The sequence below is a fragment of the Oncorhynchus tshawytscha genome, linkage group LG26 (assembly GCF_018296145.1).
Source record: "Oncorhynchus tshawytscha isolate Ot180627B linkage group LG26, Otsh_v2.0, whole genome shotgun sequence".
Lineage (NCBI taxonomy): Eukaryota > Metazoa > Chordata > Actinopteri > Salmoniformes > Salmonidae > Oncorhynchus > Oncorhynchus tshawytscha.
Window position 1 is genome coordinate 30,742,912 of NC_056454.1, and position 24,485 is coordinate 30,767,396.

Here is a 24,485-nt window from a genome sequence, read left to right on the forward strand (position 1 = left end):
CCAGTCTACATGGAGCAGCCAGAGCTGTCAGTCTGCATGAAGCAGCCAGAGCTGTCAGTCCGCATGGAGCAGCCAGAGCTGTCAGTCTGCATGGAGCAGCCAGAGATGTCAGTCTGCATGGAGCAGCCAGAGCTGTCAGTCTACATGAAGCAGCCCGAGCTGCCAGTCTGCATGAAGCAGCCAGTCTACATGGAGCAGCCAGAGCTGTCAGTCTGCATAGAGCAGCCAGTCTGCACGGAGCTGTCAGTCTGCACGGAGCTGTCAGTCTGCACGGAGCTGTCAGTCTGCACGGAGCTGTCAGTCTGTAAGGAGCTGCCAGTCTGCAAGGAGCTGCCAGTCTGCAAGGAGCTGCCAGTCAGCACGGAGCCGCCAGAGCGGTCAGTCTGTAAGAAGCCGCCAGAGCTGTCAGCCTATATGGAGCAGCTAGTGCCGCCAGTCTGCCCAGCGCCGCCAGTGCCCCCCGTCTGCCCAGCATCGCCAGTCTGCCCAGCGCCATCAGTCTGCCCAGCATCGCCAGTCTGCCCAGCATCGCCAGTCTGCCCAGCATCGCCAGTCTGCCCAGCATCGCCAGTCTGCCCAGCACCGCCAGTCTGCCCAGCGTCGTCAGTCTGCCCAGCGTCGTCAGTCTGCCCAGCACCGCCAGTCTGCCCAGCGTCGCCAGTCTGCCCAGCGTCGCCAGTCTGCCCGGCGCCGCCAGTCTGCCCGGCGCCGCCAGTCTGCCCGCGCGCCGCCGGTCTGCCCAGCATCGCCAGTCTGCCAGACTCTTCCAGATCTGCCAGTCAGCCAGACTCTTCCAGATCTGCCAGTCAACCAGACTCTTCCAGATCTGCCAGTCAACCAGACTCTTCCAGATCTGCCAGTCAACCAGACTCTTCCAGATCTGCCAGTCAACCAGACTCTTCCAGATCTGCCAGTCAACCAGACTCTTCCAGATCTGCCAGTCAACCAGACTCTTCCAGATCTGCCAGTCAACCAGACTCTTCCAGATCTGCCAGTCAGCCAGGATCTGCCAGTCAGCCAGGATCTGCTGAAACCACCAGCCAGCCAGGAGCTGGTAGATCTATCTACCTGCCTGAGCTTCCTCTCACTCCTGAGCTTCCTCACTCCTGAGCTTCCTCTCACTCCTGAGCTTCCTCTCACTCCTGAGCTTCCTCTCACTCCTGAGCTTCCTCTCACTCCTGAGCTTTCTCTCACTCCTGAGCTTTCTCTCACTCCTGAGCTTTCTCTCACTCCTGAGCTTTCTCTCACTCCCGAGCTTCCCCTCAGTCCCGAGCTGCCTCGGTCCCGAGCTGTCCTTCAGTCCCGATCTGTTCCTCAGTCCAGTGGGGTTCTGGGTGAGGACTACTAGGCCATGGTCGGCGGCGAGGGTGGACTATCCAGGGACGAAGGGAGAGGGGACTAAGACATTAAAGGAGTGGGGTCCACGTCCCCGCGCCGGAGCCGCCACCATGGACAGACGCCCACCCGGACCCTCCCTATTGTTTTGAGGTGCGTTCGGGAGTCCGCACCTTAGGGGGGTTCTGTCACGCCCTGGTCAAAGTATTTTGTGTTTATCTTTATGTATTTGGTCAGGCCAGGGTGTGGCATGGGGTTTTTGTAATTGTGGTGTGTTTGTCTTGGGGTTTTGGTGGTGGTATTGGGATTGTAGCTTAGTGGGTTGTCTAGCAAGGTCTATGGCTGTCTGGAGTGGTTCTCAATCAGAGGCAGGTGCTTATCGTTGTCTCTGATTGGGAACCATATTTAGGCAGCCATATTCTTTGAGTTTGTCGTGGGTGATTGTCCTTAGTGTCCTATGTGTACTCGTTGTTAGTTTGCACCAGATAGGCTGTTTCGGTTTCGTTTATTGTTTTTTTGTAAGTTCGTGTTTCTTTGTTATATTAAACATGGATCGCAATCGACACGCTGCAGTTTGGTCCGACTCTCTTTCATCACCACTAGAAAACCGTTACACACAAACAGCGCACTGACATAGAACAGAAACAGAAATGATGACGACTGGGGGAAGAAACCAAAGGGAGTGACATATACAGTGGCTTGTGAAAGGATTCACCCCCCTTGGCATTTTTCCTATTTTGTTGCCTTACAATCTCAAATTAAAATTGATTTTTGGGGTGTTTGTATCATTTGATTTACACAACATGCCTACCACTTTGAAGATGCAAAATAAAAACAATTGTGAAACAAACAAGAAATAAGACAAGAAAAACAGAACTTGAGCGTGCATAACTATTCACCCCCCCAAAGTCAATACTTTGTAGAGCCACCTTTTACAGAAATTACAGCTGCAAGTCTCTTGGGGTATGTCTCTATAAGCTTGGCACATCTAGTCACTGGGATTTTTGCCCATTTTTTCAAGGCAAAATTGCTCCAGCTCCTTCAAGATGGATGGGTTCCACTGGTGTACAGCAATATTTAAGTCATTCCACAGATTCTCAATTGGATTGAGGTCTGGGCTTTGACTAGGCCATTCCAAGACATTTCGATGTTTCCCCTTAAACCACTCGAGTGTTGCTTTAGCAGTATGCTTAGGGTCATTGTCCTGCTGGAAGATGAACCTCCATCCCTGTCTCAAATCTCTGGAAGACTGAAACAGCTTTCCCTCAAGAATTTCCCTGTATTTAGCACCATCCAACATTCCTTCAATTCTGACCAGTTTCCCAGTTCCTGCCAATGAAAAACATCCCCACAGCATGATGCTGCCACCATGCTTCACTATGGTGATGGTGTTCTCGGGGTGATGAGAGGTGTTGGGTTTGTGCCAGACATAGTGTTTTCCTTGATGGCCAAAAAGCAACATTTTAGTCTCATCTGACCAGAGTACCTTCTTCCATATGTTTGGGGAGTCTCCCACATACCTCTTGGCGAACACCAAACGTGCCTGCTTATTTTTTTCTTTAAGCAATGGCTTTTTTTCTGGCCACTCTTCCGTAAAGCCCAGCTCTGTGGAATGTACGGCATAAAGTTGTCCTATGGGCAGATACTCCAATCTTCGCTGTGGAGCTTTGCAGCTCCTTCAGGGTTATCTTTGGTCTCTTTATTGCCTCTCTGCTTAATGCCCTCCTTGCCTGGTCCGTGAGTTTTGGTGAGCGGCCCCCTCTTGGCAGGTTTGTTGTGCCATATTGTTTAATTTTTAAAATAATGGATTTAATGGTGCTCTGTGAGATGTTCAAAGTTTCTGATATTTTATTTACAACCCAACCCTGATCTGTACTTCTCCACAACTTTGTCCCTGACCTGTTTGGATAGCTTCTTGATCTTCATGGTGCCGCTTGCTTGGTGGTGCCCCTTGCTTACTGGTGTTGCAGACTCTGGGGCCTTTTAGAACAGGTGTTTTTATACTGAGATCATGTGACACTTAGATTACACCCAGATGGACTTTATTTAACCAATTATGTGACTTCTGAAGGTAATTGGTTGCACCAGATCTTGTTTAGGGGCATCATAGCAAAGGGAGTGAATACATATGCACGCACCACTTTTCAGTTGTTTTTTAAAATCGTTTTTTGAAACAAGTTATATTTTTAATTTCCCTTCACCAATTTGGAATATTTTGTGTATGTCCATTACATGAAATCCAAATAAAAATCGATTTAATTTACAGGTTGTAATGCAACAAAATAGGAAAAACACCAAGGTGGATGAATACTTTTTGCAAGGCACTGTAAATGTTTTCTTTCCATCCTTCCTCCCTTCCTCCCTACAGGAGATAGATTTAGAGATCAGGAAGGTGATCGAAGATGCGGCCCAGTTTGCGATCTCTGACCTTGAGCCACCATTTGACGAACTGCAACCACATTTTCGCCATCAAACCGCCCATGGAGATCTGGCAGACAACCTTTGGGTCAAACTAAGGTCTGTCAGCTAGACACACACACACCTGGACCAAACTACAGTCCATAAGGTACACAGCCCCTCCGACCCCTGGGTGACAGTCTACTCTTCCTCTCCTCTTCTTTTCCTTCTCATTCCCTTCTCTCATTAGTTCTCTAAACGCACAATAGGAGATGAGATCGTTAACCTGTCGGTCAGAGTCTGTAGCAGCATTCCTAACCCTGCGATGTCACCACAAGAAGTTGGTTGCACCTTAACTGGGGAGGACGGGCTCGTGTTAATGGCTGAGGTGGAATGGTATCAAATACATCAAACACATAGTTTGATGCCATTCCATATATTTGATATTATATTTGAGATTTGAGATTCTTCGAAGTAGCCAGCCTTTGCCTTGATGACAGCTTTCTCAGCACACTCTTGGCATTCTCTCAACCAGCTTCACCTGGAATGCTTTTCCAACAGTCTTGAAAGAGTTCCCACATATGCTGAGCACTTATTGGCTGCTTTTCCTTCACTCTGCGGTCCAACTCATCCCAAACCATCTCAAATTGGTTCACCAATTACTTTGCAGACAGAGTTCAGTGTGTCAAATCGGAGGGCATGCTGTCCGGTCCTCTGGCAGTCTCTATGGGGGTGCCACAGGGTTCAATTCTCGGGCCGACTCTTTTCTCTGTATATATCAATGATGTTGCTCTTGCTGCGGGCGATTCCCTGATCCACCTCTACGCAGACGACACCATTCTATATACTTTCGGCCCGTCATTGGACACTGTGCTATCTAACCTCCAAACAAGCTTCAATGCCATACAACACTCCTTCCGTGGCCTCCAACTGCTCTTAAACGCTAGTAAAACCAAATGCATGCTTTTCAACCGATCGCTGCCTGCACCCGCATGCCCGACTAGCATCACCACCCTGGATGGTTCCGACCTTGAATATGTGGACATCTATAAGTACCTAGGTGTCTGGCTAGACTGCAAACTCTCCTTCCAGACTCATATCAAACATCTCCAATCGAAAATCAAATCAAGAGTCGGCTTTCTATTCCGCAACAAAGCCTCCTTCACTCACGCCGCCAAGCTTACCCTAGTAAAACTGACTATCCTTCCGATCCTCGATCGGCGATGTCATCTACAAAATGGCTTCCAACACTCTACTCAGCAAACTGGATGCAGTCTATCACAGTGCCATCCGTTTTGTCACTAAAGCACCTTATACCACCCACCACTGCGACCTGTATGCTCTGGTCGGCTGGCCCTCGTTACATATTCGTCGCCAGACCCACTGGCTCCAGGTCATCTACAAGTCCATGCTAGGTAAAGCTCCGCCTTATCTCAGTTCACTGGTCACGATGGCAACACCCATCCGTAGCACGCAGGTGTATCTCACTGATCATCCCTAAAGCCAACACCTCATTTGGCCGCCTTTCGTTCCAGTACTCTGCTGCCTGTGACTGGAACAAATTGCAAAAATCGCTGAAGTTGGAGACTTTTATCTCCCTCACCAACTTCAAACATCAGCTATCTGAGCAGCTAACCGATCGCTGCTGCTGTACATAGTCTATTGGTAAATAGCCCACCCATTTTCACCTACCTCATCCCCATACTGTTTTTATTTATTTACTTGCTCTTTTGCACACCAATATCTCTACCTGTACATGACCATCTGATCATTTATCACTCCAGTGTTAATCTGCAAAATTGTAATTATTCGCCTACCTCCTCATGCCTTTTGCACACATTGTACATAGACTCCCCCTTTGTTTTCTACTGTGTTATTGACTTGTTAATTGTTTATTCCATGTGTAACTCTGTGTTGTCTGCTCACACTGCTATGCTTTATCTTGGCCAGGTCGCAGTTGCAAATGAGAACTTGTTCTCAACTAGCCTACCTGGTTAAATAAAGGTGAAATAAAAAAATAAATAAAATAAAAATGGGTTAAGGTTGGGTGATTGTACAGGCCAGGTCATCTGATGCAACACTCCATCACTCTCCTTCTGTGTCAAATCGGCCTTACAGAGCCCGGAAGTGCGTTGGGTCATTGTCCTGTTGAAAAACAAATGATAGTCCCACTAAGCTCAAACCAGATGGATGGTGTGTCGCTGCAGAATGGTGTGGAAGCCATGCTGGTTAAGTGTGCCTTGAATTCTAAATAAATCACTGACAGTGTCACCAGCAAAGCACCCCCACGCCATCACACCTCCTCCTCCATGCTTCATGGTGGGAACCACACATGCGGAGATAATCCGTTCACCTACTCTGCGTCTTACAAAGACACGGCGGTTGGAACCAAAATTCTCAAATTTGGACTCATCAGACCGAATTACAGATTTCCACCGGGCTAATGTCTATTGCTCATGTTTATTGGCCCAAGCAAGTCTTTTCTTTTAATTGGTGTCCTTTAGTAGTGGTTTCTTTGCAACAATTCGACCATGAAGGCCTGATTCACACAGTCTCCCCTAAACAGTTGATGTTGAGATGTTTCTGTCACTTGAAGTCTCTGAAGCATTTATTTGGGCTGCAATTTCTTAGGTGCAGTTAACTCTAATTAACTTATCCTCTGTAGCAGAGGTAACTCTCAGCTGAAAAAGTGGCGGTCCTCATGAGCCAGTTTCATTATAGCTCTTGGTGGTTTTTGTGACTGCAATTGAAGAAACTGTCAAAGTTCTTGAAATCTTCCAGATTGACTGGCTGTCATGTCTTAAAGTAATTATGGATTGTTGGTTCTCTTTGCTTATTTGAGCTGTTCTTGCCATAATATGGACTTGGTCTTTTACCAAATAGGGCTATCTTCTATATACCACCCCTACCTTGTCACAACACTTCTGATTGGTTCAAATGTATTAAGAAGGAAAGATATTCCACAAAGGAACTTTTGACAAGGCACACCTATTAATTAAAATGCTATCTAGATGACTACCTCATGAAGCTGGTTGAGAGAATGCCAAGAGCTGTCATCAAGGCAAAGGGTGGCTACTTTGAAGAATCTCAAATATAACAATATTTTAATTTGTTTAACACATTTGTTTTGGTTACTACATGATTCCATGTGTGTTATTTCCTAGTTTTGATATCTTCATTATTATTATACAATGTAGAAAATAGTAAAAATAAAGAAAAACCCTTGAATGAGTAGATGTGTCTAAACTTTTGACTGGTAATGTCTATCATTTGGGGGCGGTCTAAGGCGCATTGGTCTAAGGCACTGCATCTCAGTGCTAGAGTCATCACTACAGACACCTTGGTTGGCATCCAGGCTGTATCACAACTGGCCGTGATTGGGAGTCCCATAGGGTGGCGCACAAATTGGCCCAGCGTTGTCCGGGTTTGGCCGGTGTAGGCCGTCATTGTGAATAAGAGTTTGTTCTTAACTGACTTGCCTAGTTAAATAAAGGTTAACTCAAAAAAATAAATTACAATTTAGCAATTTAACACTGGAGTGATGGATGTACAGTGGATGAATGTGCAAGTAGAGATACTGGGGCGCAAAGGGGAAAAAAAGGGAAAAAATATGGGGATGAGGTAGTTGTATGGGCAATTTACAGATGGGCTATGTACAGGTGCAATGGTCTGTGAGCTGCTCTGACAGCTGATGTTTCAATTTAGTGAGGGAGATATGAGGCTCCAGCTTCAGTGATTTTTGCAATTCGTTCCAGTCATTGGCAGCAGAGAACTGGAAGGAAAGGCGGCCAAAGAGGAATAGGCTTTGGGGGTGACCAGTGAAATATACCTGCTGGAGCACGTGCTATGGGTGGGTGCTGCTAGGGTGACCAGTGACCTGAGATGAGGCAGGGCTTTACCTAGCAAAGACTTATAGATGACCTGGAACCAGTGGGTTTGGCGACGAATATGAAGCGAGGGCCAGCCAACGAGAGCATACAGGACGCAGTGGTGGGTAGTATATGGGGCTTTGGAGACAAAACGGATGGCACTGTGATAGACTGCATCCAATTTGTTGAGTAGAGTGTTGGAGGATATTTTGTAAATGGCATCGCCGAAGTCAAGGATCGGTAGGATGCGAGGGTATGAGGGTATGTTTTACGAGGGTATGTTTGGCAGCATGAGTGAAGGATGCTTTGTTGCGAAATAGGAAGCCGATTCTAGATTTAATTTGGAATGGGAGATGCTTAATGTGAGTCTGGAAGGAGAGTTTACAGTCTAACCAGACACCTAGGTATTTGTAATTGTCCATATATTCTAAGTCAGAACAGTCCAGAGTAGTGATGCTGGACGGGCGGACAGGTGCGAGCAGCGATTGGTTGAAGAGCATGCATTTAGTTTTACTTGCATTTTAAGAGCAGTTGGAGGCCACGGAAGGAGAGTTGTATGGCATTGAGGTACGTCTGGAGGTTAGTTAACACAGTGCCCAAAGAAGGGCCAGAAGTATACAGAATGGTGTCGTCTGCATAGAGGTGGATCAGAGAATCACCAGCAGCAAGAGCGACATCATTGATGTATACAGAGAAAAGAGTCAGCCCGAGAATTCAACCCTGTGGCACCCCCATAGAGACTGCCAGAGGCCCGGACAACAGGCCCTCCGATTTGACACACTGAACTCTGTCTGAGAAGTAGTTGGTGAACCAGGTGAGGCAGTCATTTGAGAAACCAAGGCTGTTGAGTCTGCCGATAAGAATGTGGTGATTGACAGAGTCGTAAGCCTGGGCCAGGTCGATGAATACGGCTGCACAGTATAGTCTTTTATTGATGGCGGTTATGATATCGTTCAGGACCTTGAGCGTGGCTGATCTGCACCCATGACCAGCACGGAAACCAGATTGCATAGCAGAGAAGGTATTGTGGGATTCGAAATGGTCGGTGATCTGTTTGTTAACTTGTTAATTTTGACTGAAAGACTCGAAAAGATCAGCTTCAGTAAGAGCCAATTTATGCATGATCCGAATATGTGGTCGGAGGCGCCATACTGATGGTGTGATGCACGTGTGGGGCCTCCAGAGCCATGCAGAGGCCACATTGGGCAGTGTGTGTACCTCTCAAAATGTTAAACAATGTGGAGGGCTCTGTATAGCTCCAAATTGACATGATTGGTTGACGTTAGTTGAGGAAGGGAGGTCCTGTATAAACAGACTCACTTCTTTGACAACTTCTTTCACAACTGTTCTGTTTGGCAAAGCACAAGATGTATGAATGTCCTGACTTCTGCAGAGGCCATATCACCATAAATGCTGCATGCCAATGCAGATGTTGGATTGACCATTCAGCACCTTTAAAAAGAGTGGATCTTCCCATCACTACTGGACTGGAGTGTGGACCTCAACTTTCAATCACCCACTTGGGTATATACTCATAAAAAACAATGAATAGATGGGACCAACATGTCAAGAGTGCCTGGTTACACAGGCAGCTGTTGACACGCGAGCAGTTTGGATGAAACGATTGAATAACATCTATGTGTACATTTATTTTGCAATGCTCTCGCGCACGCAATGTAGCCGATTTGGTCAGCATGTTATTACTATATCTGCTCTATGATGTACAGATTGTGCTAAAGTAAAACGCTAATTGTAATTAACGTAAATAAAATATCATAACAGTAATGGGAACCTGGGACCTGACAAACCGGACACCTACATCCAATAAGAGTCGGAGGACATAGGGATACACTAGCTAGAACCTTCTCAACGTGAATCTGGTAGGACAAAAAAGCATGTCCAATTGTATCGTTTCCCCCCATGTTGTTCTTCAGGTTCTACTGTAGCTGACAGGGTGACATGTTGTGTGGACTAACGACATAAAGGTTGGTGTATTTACATCATTAACTGTCAATGATTTCAGTGGGGGTTTTTTCAGTATAAAAGTGCTGCGGCCGCATTGGTGGACTAACGACATAAAACCGTGTGTATGACAAAGCATGATCAAAGCTACCCTAATTTTGAGAAACATTGAGAAATAGTTTAGTAGATTGTTTTGTGAAATTAACCAGTGATCTACCATGGATAAGCAGCTAGTAAACTATATAATATTGGAAAATACACTTTTCCCATGGGCTGCCCACACGCACCTCACATCCCTATACCAGTTGTAGGTATCCATTCGCAGAAATCTTAGGAAGGCAACAGGAAAAGAGTATTTGCTAATTTTATAATTTTATAAATGTGATGATGGTGGGAAATGTTGATGCTCTCTGATACAAGACAATTGAGATGATTTGCAAAGATGTAATTATGTTACACAGAGTTATTTTGTTAGTAAAACAGTGTCTGCGCAAATGCGCTTCGGGAATCGTCGCGAGGTGGCGGTAAAGTTTTTTTTCTACAGTAAAAAGACATTTGGATGTCTCCGGTAAGTTCAAAGTTCTCTCAACTCGGAAGTTTCTTCGAGTAGCTACATTTGTTGTGCAGAAAACTACAGTTAATTGACGCTTTGTGGACATATTCTAATTTTAACACATACAAACAACAAAAAATACATATATTTAGCAGCTGGTGAAGCAGGTTGGTGTATTTACATCATTAACTGTCAATGATTTCAGTGGGGTTTTTTTCAGTATAAAAGTGCTGCGGCCGCATTGGTTACCATTAGCCGGCTAACAGTTAGCTGCTATGTTAGCCAGCTAACGTCGTTACCTATGTGAAACCATTCGGTCGTAGCAGCTAGTCGGCTAGCTAGATATATTCTGTTTTTAATTGTATTGCTTAGGTACATATCGGATATTTAGATGATGTTAGTTTGCTAGTAAAAATTCACAGTGATGTCCTTTATAGTGACTCGATAAAACATGTCAAGAAGCAAGATGGCTAAGTTAACGTTACTGATTCATTAGAAAGAATATAGTAGCTAGCTTGTAGATAACAAGACATCCATTCATTGGCAATTTATGCTACATGAATTATAGCTAGCTGGCCGGCCGGCCGTCCAACCAGATTTACAGCAATAGTACTGTATGAAAGACAGTACATCTACACATTTTTCGACACTGATCCCATTGACTCGCCCGCCCCCCTCTTACACTCCCCCCCCTCTGTAGTCAGGTCATGATGACCACCCTCGTCCATGACACCACTGAGGCGGTGTGTCTGTGTCAGGAGTACAACCTGTTCCTGAAACCCATCGCCAAGATGACGGTGAGTGACACATACAGTGTCACATACACCATATGGCTGGAAACACGACATTGAATTCTACATTTTTTAGGAATGAACTTTTCTGAGTCAAACGCTAACTCTCACAACCTCTACAAGCCAGAATGTTGAATAAAATATAGTAGATTCATATCATCTAAAGCTGAGGAAAAAATATAAAATGCATGCACACTTGCCGAGCTCATGCACGTGATTACATGGTTCTGTGCATGCTTCAGGTGATAGGAATCTGAATGCACTACCAGCGCTTTGAAAAGTTGATGTAATTATACTTTCCTGTGGATATATTGTCTCACATTCCTACCGCCAAAAGGAACAACCACACAGACAACCAGTAACGTACACAAAAATATTATTTAATTCAACATTCTGGCTTGTAGAGGTTGTAAGGAAACATTCCTGATTCAGATGCTCATTTCTGACCTGACGTACAATTCAATGTAATTCAACATAGTGTTTCCAGGCAAATACACCTGTACCTGAAGTAATGAGCATCTCCAACGCAATGCATGTGACATCCAGATGAGCATGTATTACAGTAAAATGTATTCTATGATTTCTCTTCCAGTTGAGTGTGGCACTGCCCCAGCTGAAGTTGCCTGGGAAGAGCATCTCTAACTGGGAGGTGATGGAGAGGGTGAAGGCCATGGTGGCTCCTGAACAGTTCTCTGCCCTCAGGTTGTCATGTGCACTGTCCATAGGAACATATTCATACTGTTATAGCCATAGGTCATGTGTGTTTTTTATAGCTGAGCTACAAGCAAGCTAATAACTTTACAATAACAGTAAAACCATGACAATACTGATAATATGGCCAATGGATTGCCTGGTATCAGTATTTTCTGGTATGGATAGATGTATTGAATGAAGCTGTAATCATCAAGCAATGTGTCTCACCGCTGTCTCTCCCCAGGATCTCTAAGAGCACCATGGACTTTATCCGCTTCGAGGGCGAGGTGGAGAACAGAGGGGTGGTGAAGATCCTACTGGCCAAACTGGATGGCAAGAGCATCAAACTCAGCGGCTTCACTGACATACTCAAGGTAACGGAACTGTTATGTAGGGGTCAAAATGTGTCAGGTAAAGTGTTAACAAAAAAATCTGTATTTTTGGTGATGAGTACCTTCCCCAAGTTCTTGTAAAACATTTAAAAAAATATCCTAATCAACCAGACTGATAAATTAACGGGTAATAATACATCATGTAGCTATAACTGATGATAATTTTTCCCTGGTCTGTGGGGTGTCCAGGTGCGTGCAGTGGAGAATAAGATGGACTTCCCGACACGTTATGACTGGGACTCGTTCTTCCGTGACGCCAAGGACATGAACGATACGGTTCCAGGGGAGAGGCCAGACACCATCCGCCTGGAGGGCCTGCCCTGCCGCTGGTTTACCCTGCCTGACGGTCCCCCTGATCGGCCCTCCGAGATGGCCCTGCAGACCATCTTCCAGGTAGGAAAGAACTCATTATATACACTACCAGCCAAAAGTTTGACACACCTACTCATTTAAGGGGTTTTCTTTATTTATTTTTTACTATTTTCTACAATGTAGAATAATAGTGAAGACATCAACAACTATGAAATAACACATAGGGAATCATCATATTTTATATTTGAGATTCTTCAAAGTAGCCACCCTTTGCCTTGATGACAGATTTGCACACACTTTGCATTCTCTCACCCTCACTTCATGAGGTAGTCACTTGGAATGCATTTAAATTAACAGGTGTGCCTTGTTAATTGGTGGAATTTATTTCCTTAATGCGTTTGAGCCAATCAGTTGTGTTGTGACGAGGTAGGGGTGGTATACAGAAATTAGCCCTATTTAGTAAAAGACCAAGCCCATTTTATTGCAAGAACAGATCAAATAAGTCCATTACTGTAAGACATGAAGGTCAATGAATCTGGAAAATTTCAAGAACTTTGAAAGTTTCTTCAGGTGCAGTCGCAAAAACAATCAAGCCCTATGATGAAACTGGCTGTCATGAGGATCGCCACAGGAAAGGAAGACCCGGAGTTACCTCTGCTGCAGAGGATAAGTTCATTAGAGTTAACTGCAGCTCAGAAATTGAAGCCTAAATAAATGCTTCATTGTGTTCAAGTAACAGACACATCTCAACATCAACTGTTCAGAGGAGACTGCATGAATCAGGCCTTCATGGTCGAATTGCTGTAAAGAACACACTACTGAAGGACACCAATAAGAAGAGACTTGCTTGGGGCAAGAAACAACAGCAATGGACATTAGACCGGTGGAAATCTGTACTTTACTCTGAGTCTAAATTTGAGATTTTTTGTTCCAAACGCCATGTCTTTCAGGGATGCAAACTAGTCACCTTTCGGTGAAATTCGGCCTTTTGAATCCAAAATAGGTGATCTACGTGATTCGTGTAGATCCGATGAGTAAATGTTTTTTGGGGAGGGGAGCAATACTGTGTGTATCCAAGGCTCATCCAGTTGTTTACCTACTAGAATGCAGCGCAGCACGTGACTGAAGAAAGAAGAGACAACCAATTTACTAGTTACAGCATCAGTGCTCTGGAAAGACAGCTTGGCAGTTACAGCAGCGCGTCCCCTGAACGATAACGAAGAGGTAACGTTAGACGAGAGGCCTGACCACGGAGACGGGGGTGAGAAGGTGACGAAGCGTACTTCATGAGCTGTAACTGAAAAACTACTGGAATTTGGAAAGTTTGAGGTGAGGGAGAAAGTGTGGTGGAACAAGTATTAGCATTGTTAAGTATCTTGTTAACTGGATCGAATTCTTCGTTAGCTAGCCAGAGAAATGTTGAACAACATTAGCCAACTTATCTGATCAAATTATTGAGTTTATGGTGTTAAAATTAGCTTGCTAATGTTAGCTAGCTAACATAACAACATCAGATGAGCTAACATTAGTAACCTAACCAATTCGCTATAGTATTAACTGGTATATGACTCCTTGCCGTTCCTCAAGTTATAACGCATTTGTTGCTTACTGGACCCTGGCAATCTGTGTGAAATGTTCACTAGCTAACGAACTAACAACTATCTGTTAACTAATGTTTTCCATCTACAGTATGTGGTTAATTTTTAGCATGAGAGAATTGGGTGTAAATGAGGCGTTGCTTGTTAAACAAGTGGATTCAGGGATCAAGTCTAGCTGGAGCTGGGCCTGGTGGAAGCTGGATGCCACTATAGAGGTGAAAGGAACACCACACAGATTGTACACACATTGTAGAACAGATGTCCACAGGCAGAAAGTGTACCATGTAATAATGTTTAGTGTAGCCCAAATATATTATTTTTGTTGTGTTGAATTTGACAGTAGCACGTGTGTATTTTTGCACACATGTAGCCTTGTGCACTTGATCGATATCTATAGGGGCGGCAGGGTAGCCTAGTGGTTAGAGCGTTGGCCTAATAACCGGAAGGTTGCAAGTTCAAATCCCAGAGCTGACAAGGTACAAATCTCTCGTTCTGCCCCTGAACAGGCAGTTAACCCACTGTTCCTAGGCCGTCATTGAAAATAAGAATTTGTTCTTAACTGACTTGCCTAGTTAAATAAAGGTTAAAAAAAATAGCAGTAAAAAAATTGTGGCCACTATAATAGAGCAAACATAGAATGCCTGTTTGTTTCATTCTATTTCTACTTTAAGATGTCTTTTTCCCAAGTGCAGTACTTATGTGTGTGTGGTCACAAGCATTCTATTATAAAGGCTGTCATGGCTAATTGCAATATTAGTGTATTGTTTCTCAAGACTTGAGTTTCATTTGCAGTAAAGTCTAGGCAACAGTTAACATTGGATTGCTTTCTTTACATTTTTTAGCTGGGAGTTATGTTCACATTAACCACTTTTAATTATTTTTTTTAACAGACTGATAATGTAGATCATATTCTTTGTTTAATTTGATAACCTGCATTTCCCCCTAGCAGCGATTTTTATATATATATATATTTATTATTATTATTATTATTATTTTTTATGCATGTTTCAGTGCAGCAAAAAAACTGTCACTTTTTTGGGCCCTCACCAGTTTCCATGCCTAGTCTTTTGTGAGACGCAGAGTAGGTGAATGGGTGATCTCCGCATGTGTGGTTCCCACGTGAAGCATGGAGGAGGAGGTGTGATTGTGTGGTGGTGCTTTGCTGTTGACACTGATTTTTATTTTGAATTCAAGGCACACTTAACCAGCATGGCTACCACAGCATTCTGCAGTGATATGCCATCTCATCTGGTTTGCGCATAGTGGGACTATCATTTGTTTTTCAACAGGACAATGACCCAACACACCCCCAGGCTGTGTATGGGCTATTTGACCAAGAAGGAGAGTGATGGAGTGCTGCATCAGATGACCTGGCCTCCACAATCACATGACCTCAACTCAATTGAGATGGTTTGGGATGAGTTGGACTGCAGAGGGAGGGAAAAGCGACCAAGAAGTGCTCAGCATATTTGGGAACTCCTTCAAGACTTGAAAAGCATTGAGAGAGCTGGTTGAGAGAATGCCAAGAGTGTGCAAATCTGTAGTCAAGGCAACGGGTGGCTACTTTGAAGAATTTTAAATGTTTGTTTAACACTTTTTTAGGTTATTACATGATTCCATATGTGTTATTTCATAGTTTTGATGTTTTCACTATTGTTCTACAATGTAGAAAATAGCTAAATAAAGAAAAATCCATGAATGAGTAGTTGTGTCCAAACTTTTGACCGGTACTGTACCTAACAATCAATCACTCAATCCGTCATTGATCAATCAATTACCCTAATACACACATCCTAATTCGGGCTGGGACAATACCAGTATCGCAATATTCTTTCCATAGCTAAAATGAAAACACAAGCAGACTTAACTTGTGGTCCTTTAAAAACCTGCTGTATGTAAAATAATTGTGTTCTGTAGCTTGGTATATAAATAAATGTGACTCTGGATGACAACATGATGTTTGTTTCCAACATAAGAAGTGAAATCCACTTTGTGTTTTGTTTCCTTGCCACAATACTAATTAGTATCACAATACTTGTCCCAGCCCTACACCTAACCTTATCACTCCTCCCAGGGCTTTGGTCAGGTGCGTCATGTAGACATCCCCATGTTGGACCCGTACAGAGAGGAGACTCTTGATAAGAACTTCAACACCTTCACCTTTGGCGGCCATCTTAACTTTGAGGCGTACGTCCAGTACCAGGAGTACGATGGCTTCGCCAAGGCCATGGACACACTGAGAGGCATGAAGCTCATGTACAAAGGAGAGGATGGCAAGGCTGTGGCCTGCAACATCAAGGTACTGAACTACACACACCACACTGTTAGATTTGGGTGAGGGTTGAGGGGATTGTCCTGCTGTGTTAGCACTAGAACCGCCATAGGCCAACGACCACTGACGTTTGATTTTGTAAAATACCCCCCCCAAAAGAATGGAACGACCCTCCCTGACTTTTCCTTAAAGTTTGTATTTTACATTGCTCATTGGTCAGAATTTTGAAATCACAAACTTAGTGTTTCAAGCCTTTTTTCTCTGTTTTCTTCACACCTATTCCCTTTTTAACCAGCTAAGACAATGCGCTGTAGGATGTTGGTACCCAGCCAGGGGCTAATGTGTCTCTCGCTCCTCACTGAATGACAAATGAATGAATGGCCAATAATTGTGCACATTATTTCCCAATGTAATTTTAATTAGGCCTAACTGAATTAAGGAGGGTGAAGAGGTTGATTCAATTAAAAAATATAATAGTGTACGGATTATTGTTTATGAGCCTATTTACCAACGTCGGCGCTAATTTTTATAGCTAATCATTTGACCACACCCCTTGCAGGTTGATATCATTGTCTTTTACTTTTTACTTTGAAATAATAATCTGTTACAGGACAGTTTTATTTACAATTACTATTACTAATCAAATGTATTGTAAGGGAAGTGAAACCATGCTATGTGTTGCAGTAGGCCTTATGAATAATGCTAAACATATCCTTGACTCAATCCGAGTTAATGAGCGAGGGGATACAAACGATGTCAGTCAGCCTGCGCAGCCGGCCCATTTGAAACTATACCCAAACTACACCTAAACTATACCCAAACTAATTTCACACATAATAAGAGTTAGCCTAAAGACAAGATTAAATTGACAATAGTTTGATAAGTGACAATATTATCAGTTGTCAAATTGTACATGACAGATGGGTGTCTTAGATTTCTATATATTATCAGTTTCTGTGACACTTACACTACCGGTCAAAAGTTTTAGAACACCTACTCATTCAAAGGTTTTTCATTATTTCTACATTGTAGAATAATAGTGAAGACATCAAAACTATGAAAAAACACGTGGAATCATGTAGTAACTAGGGATGCACAATATATCGGTGAACATATCGGAATCGGACGATATTAGCTAACATCTGTATCGGCCCGATGTCTAGTTTAACGCCGACGTGAAAACCCAATGTCAAAGCTGACGTGCATACCTACATAACGTAGGTACATGACGTAATGACGCCACAAAAAAATGTTGCGCTACACTTGCAACACAGCATTCCTAACCTAGCCCACAATCTCTGCTGTGCGGATCGAGCAGTCAACAGGTCGAGCAGTGATTTGAAAGAGTAGGGAAATTTCAGCGAGACAACTCAAAGGCTAATCCATTAACGCCAAGATAATGGAATTCATTGCCCTTGACAATCAACCATTCTCTGTCGTGGGTGATATTGGCTTTCGCGACTAGTCGAGCACCGGTACACACTAACGTTACCAAGTGCGCTATTGTTCAGATTTTGCCCTACCGGAGTTACACAGTGATTACGTCGCTATTAGCATCACGCAATGCGTATTGGATGCCGTTTGGGTCTTTTCATGTCAAAGATACACGTCAAAAAGCACTATTTTATGCGTTAAATAAGCATTTAATTTGACACGTCAAATAACACAGTTCTATTATAGAATGTTGTGTGTTCTGCATTTGTACGTGCAAGCCAAGCTGCCACCACTGTCAAAGCTGTGCAAACAAGCAAACACCGGCCATGAACAATGTGTTTTACAGTACCGCATTGGTAATAAAGCACTATTTGTTCCACCAAATAGTGATATTTGACGTGTATCTTTTTTGACATGCAAAGACCCAAACAGCATTCCATAGAAATCCTGGTTGAGAATGAAATGACTGAACAACGAAACAGCACAGCAAGTAAGTGAAAGAAATAGTTTTTTGTTTTACTGGTAATGGGGACATACGTAAATGCCAACAAATAACTTTTTGGTGTGTGTGTAACCTTTTATTTAACTAGGCAAGTCAGTTAAGAACATTCTTATTTGCAATGACGGCCTACCCCAGCCAAACCTGGATGACGCTGGGCCAGTTGTGCGCCGCCCTATGAGACTCCCAATCACGGCCACATGTGATACAGCCTGGATTCGAACCAGGGACTATAGTGACGCCTCTTGCACTGAGATGCAGTGCCTTAGACCGCTGCGTCCATGTGTGTGTTAACTATTTAACTGTACTAGAATGCTTAAAAGGCCTCTAAACATTTTGAATATCGGTTATCGGTATCGTTTTTTTTGAGCAAGGAAAATATTGGATATCGGTATTGGCCAAAAATGTGTTAAACAAATCAAAATATTTTATATTTGAGATTCTTCAACTTGCCACCATTTGCCTTGATGACAGTTTTGCACACTCTTGGCATTCTTTCAACCAGCTTCATGAGGTAGTCACTTGGAATGTATTTCATTTAACAGGTGTGCCTTGTTAATTTGTGGAATTTATTTCCTTAATGCTTTTGAGCCAGTCAGTTGTTGTGACAAGGTAGGGGTGGTATACAGAAGATGGCCGTATTTGGTAAAATACACTTTTTTTCCTATTGTGTTATTGACTGATTGTTTATTCCATGTGTAACTCTGTGTTGTTGTTTGTGTCGCACTGCTTTGCTTTATCTTGGCCAGGTTGCTGTTGTAAATGAGAACTTATTTTTAACTAGCCTACCTGGTTAAATAAAGGTGAAATAAAAAATAAAAAACTTAAAGACCAAGTCCATATTATGGCAAGAACTGCTCAAATAAGCAAAGAGAAACAGTCCATCATTACTTTAAGACATGAAGGTCAGTCAATACGGAACATTTCAAGAACTGAAAGTTTCTTCAAGTGCCGTCGCAAAAACCATCAAGCGCTACGATGAAACTGGCTCTCATGAGGACCACCACAGGAAAGGAAGACCCAGAGTTACCCCTGCTCTAGAGGATAAGTTCATTACAGAGTTCAAGTAACACATCTCAACATCAACTGTTCAGCGCAGACTGCGTGAATCTGGCCTTCATTGTCGAATTGCTGCAAAGAAACACCAAGGATACCAATAATAAGAAGAGACGTACTTGGGCCAAGAAACACAAGCAATGGACATTAGACCAGTGGAAATGTGTCCTTTGGTCTGGAGTCCAAATTGGAGATTTTTGGTTCCAACTGCCGTGGCTTTGTAAGACGCGGTGTTGGTGAACGGATGCTCTCCGCATGTGAATTTCCCACCGTAAAGCTTGGAGGAGGAGATGTTATGGTGTGGGGGTGCTTTGCTGGTGACACTGTCTGTGATTTATTTAGAATTCAAGGCACACTTAACCAGCACGGCTTACACAGTATTCAGCAGCGACACACCATCCCATCTGGTTTGCGCTTAGTGGGACTATCATTTGTTTTTCAACACGACAATGACCCAACACACCTCCAGGCTGTTTAAGGGCTATTTGACCAAGGAGAGTGATGGGGTGCTGCATCAGATGATCTGGCCTCCACAATCCCCCGACTTCAACCAAATTAAGATGGTTTGGGATGAGTTGGACTGCAGAGTGAAGGAAAAACAGCCCAAAAATGCTCAGCATATGTGGCAACTCCTTCAAGACTTGGAAAAGCATTCCAGGTGAAGCTGGTTGAGAGAATGCCAAGAGTGTGCAAAGCTTCCATCAAGGCAAAGAGTGGTATTTGAAGAGTCTTAAATATAAAATATATTTAGATTTGTTTAATACTTTTTTGGTTACTACATGATTCCACGTGTTATTTCATAGTTTTGATGTCTTCACTATTATTCTACAATGTAGGAAATAGTAAAAATAAAGAAACACCCTTGAATGAGTAGGTGTTCTCAAAATTCAAGTGGTGCAGCTCTATTTCTTAATATCACTTTTTCCAAGACTATCCACTCTGCCCATGCATTCAGCACATGACTACTCACATAGCAGCATTGCTCAGGCTACTAAGAAAAGACTAGTAACATAATACACTTAAAATATGCTATTCTGTTTTTTTAAATACATTTTCTTATTTTCACAATCTTTCTTTAGACCTGCCAAAATGAAATTATAGTGTATTTCTTTGTGATGGATTTAACTCTTGAACTTGTGGTTTTTAGTTTTTAGTTTTAGCCTAGAGTAACAAACTAATTAAAATGCTATTAGGTTCTTTTGAAGTAATTGTTTTTTTAGTATACTATACTAAGACCTCCATAAACACAACCAAATTCTTCTTCTTCTGATAGCATATATGACATGTATTTATTGGACTGTTAGAATGTTGATGCACCATAGGCTGGAAGGGGGGGTCCATCGAGGCCAAGTGTATGCTAATGGATGTTAGTCGGTAGAGAAGGGCTTGTGTAGGACAGCAGGTTTAAGGTCTTTTGGTGAAGTGAAAGTCAGGTCCATTATAATTCCAAGGATCACTGGACCAAACCGGGAGGCCTGGTCCCTAATCCAGAACTAAACTGCTCTTCCTTAATGAAGAGAGAGATGGAGGGGCAGAGGGAGAAATTAGGAGAGAGAGCTGTCTAAACCACGTGGGTCACAGCTTCTCAGCCCAAAATAAGAGCAGGAGGGGATGAGGAGAGAGGGTGGGAAGGAGGAGAGTGGCAGGGGGGTAGCACGTCCTGTCTGTCAGGTGACCTTTGACACGAATAAACACCCACGTGTCACTAGTGGACCCTGCAGTCCTACTCCAACTCACTCAGCTAACTGTCTGCCTGTCTGTCAGGTGACCTTTGACACCAGTAAACACCTGAGTGACGTGGCTCTGAAGAGAAGGCAGCAGGAACGACTGAGAATACTGGAGTTGGAGAGACAGAGGGAGGAGCTGAAACGCAAGGAGAAGGAGGAAGAGGAGAGACACAAGGAGGAGGAGAGGTGTGCAGAGAAAAGAGATGAGGTCATATGCCTGGCCTGAAAACATTGTCCCCTGTCTTTGCTGCTTTAGTGGTCTGTAGTTCTGAGGGGACTGGATAGGTGTAAGGAACATGGTGATTGCTCCACCTCGTCTTCCAATGAGTGTAAGCGTCCACTACATTGCTGTCACCCATCCAGTCCTTCAGATCTGCAAACCAAAGGTGGTAGGAACTAAGCTACTAGGGCCTGTATTGGTAGACAGTAGCAGAGCTATGTATTAGACTAGTGAATGAACCATGCTTCTGCTGTGGTTGTAGGAAACAGAAGGAGGCGGAGGAGGAGGAAAAGGAACGGAGGAGGGAGGAGAGGATACGGAAACGAGAGCAGAAGCTGAGGGACCGGGAGGAGAGGAGGAACCTAAAGAAGGTGAAGAGGAGACAGGAGGAAGAGCAGAAGAAGTTGCAGATGAAGATTGCGACAGAGGAGAGAAGGCTGTTGTTGGCTCAGAGGAACCTGGAGTCTATACGCCTTATCGCTGAACTACTGGGCAGGACCAAGGTACACACAGACACACACACACTTTTTGCATGGTGTAATTTAATTCACCAGTACTTACACCTATACCAATGCACATTTAATACAGACACATGCTGATAGGACCTACATTACAATCAGTGTCTTTCTCCTTCTCTCCCTTCCCTAGGCTCTGAAACAGCAACAGCAGGAGAAGGAGAGAGTGGAGAGAGAGGAGCGAGAGAAAGAGGAGTTAGCCAGGCAGAAGGAGGAGTTAGCCCGGCTGGAGCAGCTTGAGGCCTGCAGGCGGGAGCAGGAGGCGGAGTTGAGACGTGTGGAGTTAGAGAAAGGGCGTGCCTTGGATCTGCAGCGCAGAGAGAGGGAGCTGAGGGAGAGACTGGTTGGTAACCTGCTGAAGAAGGCTGGAGGAGAGGGAGAAAACCAGACCTCCACCCAACCCTCAGCCCTGACCATGCACAAGGGAGACAGCTCCGACCTGAGTAAGACAGGAAGGGCCCTGGGGGTGAATGGGGTGAGACCGAGGGGAGAGGAGAGACCCAGAGCTATGGTACGATCACACGTCACTGAGAAGCAGATAGGAGAGAGGGAGGAGAGGCGAGGAGGCATAGAGGAGAGGAGAGGTAATGAATGGAGAAGCAGAGAGGCGAGGGAGAAACCTAGAGAAAGGGAGAGGAGTCGGTCCCATAGCCAGTGTAGGAGGAGGTACAGCCGGAGACGAAGAAGCTCTAGCAGAAAGAGGAGTGATAGTCAGAGGAGGAGGAGAAGTCGTAGTTCTAAGAGGAGAAGCGATAGCAGACGGAGGAGAAGTCGCATTTCTAAGAGAAGCGATAGCAGACGGAGGAGTGGTAGTTGTAGCCACAGGAGAGACAGTCACCATGGACGGGGCTGCAGCAGCAGGAGCACCAGCCATGATTGGAGCAGAAGCTCTAGTGAGAGGAGCCACAGCAGAGGCAGGAGGGGCCGTAGACATAAAGACAGCAGGAGCAGATCTAGTAGTAGCAGCTCTAGGAGTAGAGAGAGGAGCAGGGAGAAGGACAGGAGTACAGAGAGGAGTAGAGACTCCAGGAAGCGTAGTAGGAGTCATTCTCGTTCTAGACGACACTAAACGCAGCCAGAGGAGACAGAAGAAGACCCTATGCCTGGGTCTTGTTTAAGTGATGCATGGTCAGGCGTTCTAGTATGCTACTGTCTCTGGGCCATATCAGCTTCTTTCACACACACACACACACGTCTTTCTCTCTCGCGCTCTCGCTCTCTCCCCCCCCAATGCTCTTTGTTCATCTCTAGTTGGTTTATTTACTGAATTTTAAAAAATGCTATACTGCTATTATGTTCTGTTTGACACATGTACTGTAGATTGATCACGTGGTGAGTGTGTCTCCTGTGTAGAAAGACATAGAAGAGGGATACAGAAAAAATACTTGATCTTTTTCAGGTCACAGTGAATGGCCTGGTTTGTGTTTCAGAAGAACAGCTTTAATTAGATTCTGGGAATTGTAGTTAAGTATTAATGCTTCAGCAGGATGCAGGGATCTGTAGTTCTATGGGAAAATGTCAGTCTAGTACAGTAAATAGACAGCTGTAGTTTAAGTCAAGCTTTTTACCCTAGGATAAAGTAGGGGGGGGGTGTTAAACAACTGACCGACGTTGGTTCAATTACTTGAATTCTATTTAGTTTCTGCCGTTTTTCTAGAGAGAAATCGAATCACTCACGAGAGAAATCAAAGCCAAAGACTTACAGGCTAAAGATGACCAGATGTCATGTTTCTGAGTTCCACGTTTAACCACCAGACGAGACTGTAGTTTTAGTTCTAACCTGGTTAAATGATGTTACTATGGCTTCTCCTCCCTCGGAACTAGAAGCACAAGCATTTCGCTACACTCGCAATAACATCTGCTAACCATGTGTATGTGACCAATAGAATTTGATTTGATAATGTCACTATAACATAAATTGGTTCATAAATATAAAGTGTGTGATTTAAAATTCAGTGTCGGCCCTGTTCTGGTGACTCGGTGTTTAACAGCACCCACGCCAGACGGAAGCCTAGTTTCACCATGTTCATTATTTTAATGGTGTCCCTGCTAAAGTTCTGTGGATAAGAACATTTTAAGTTGCCTTATTGATGAAAGTATGTAAAACAGAGCTGAGTGGTGTCAGTGGGTAATGTTGTATATAGGTTGTATAAAGGTCAGGATGTCAGGAGGCTCATCAGTCTGTACTGTATATTCTCATGTTTCTCTGCTCTGATGGGTGGCAGCATGTCTTCAACACACTTGTCATTTTATTTGTTGTAATAAAGAAACTACAAAAAAGTAGTGATTTATTTCAGATGTATATTCTGTCTGAATGCGTGGGTAGCCTACTAACCTAATACCTACTAGGGATGGACATCAAAGCTTGATCTTTAACCAGAGATGAAAAAATAGATATTCTACATTGTTTAAACTATTTGGTGGAATGTGCTTTGTGGTTGCCCGAACGGGCAAGTTAAATATTGTCTTGGAGACAATGTTCATTTGCTTTGACTCTAGTGTCGTATTTGTGCATTTGCAGGGCAAAACCAAAAATAAACAAAGCCAAGCATCACACAGTTCTCTCTAAATTCCCTTTCCCCTCAGTCTCATTCACTCCGTTGTATTCCGTCAACTCCCTACACACAAGCTCCCTGTTAGGCCTACAGAAATAAATGCCTATAAAAAGTACATTCCTTGCCAAATGATGAGAGCTTTATCACATTCTAAATGGACTGGGTGATTGAAGTAGGAAAATGTGTTCCAATTACAAGCTGCAGTTTTGGAATAATTGCATCCTGTCTATTTTCTGTTTAGGCTACTTTGTAAACTGCTAGTGCCATTTAGAATTGGTTTGCCAGGGATGGTGTCACTTTTTCCC

General features: G+C 43.8%; 1 protein-coding gene across 1 annotated transcript; it reads left to right on the forward strand.

The window, feature by feature from the left end:
* The first annotated feature begins 10,152 nt into the window (after positions 1–10,152).
* akap17a (A kinase (PRKA) anchor protein 17A) lies at positions 10,153–24,134 on the forward strand. Its single transcript, XM_024386652.2, has 9 exons — positions 10,153–10,283; positions 10,817–10,913; positions 11,500–11,609; positions 11,845–11,974; positions 12,182–12,385; positions 15,977–16,201; positions 20,928–21,076; positions 21,373–21,613; positions 21,759–24,134. The coding sequence occupies exons 2-9, from the start codon at positions 10,824–10,826 to the stop codon at positions 22,692–22,694; spliced, it is 2,085 nt and encodes a 694-aa protein (XP_024242420.1). The 5' UTR covers positions 10,153–10,283; positions 10,817–10,823; the 3' UTR covers positions 22,695–24,134.
* Positions 24,135–24,485: the final 351 nt, after the last annotated feature.

Coding starts and splice junctions, on each gene's coding strand:
- akap17a (XM_024386652.2), top strand. CDS start 10,824: ATGATGACCACCCTCGTCCATGACACCACTGAGGCGGTGTGTCTGTGT. Junction 10,914..11,499: donor AACCCATCGCCAAGATGACG/GTGAGTGACACA, acceptor TTTCTCTTCCAG/TTGAGTGTGGCACTGCCCCA. Junction 21,077..21,372: donor AGACACAAGGAGGAGGAGAG/GTGTGCAGAGAA, acceptor CTGTGGTTGTAG/GAAACAGAAGGAGGCGGAGG.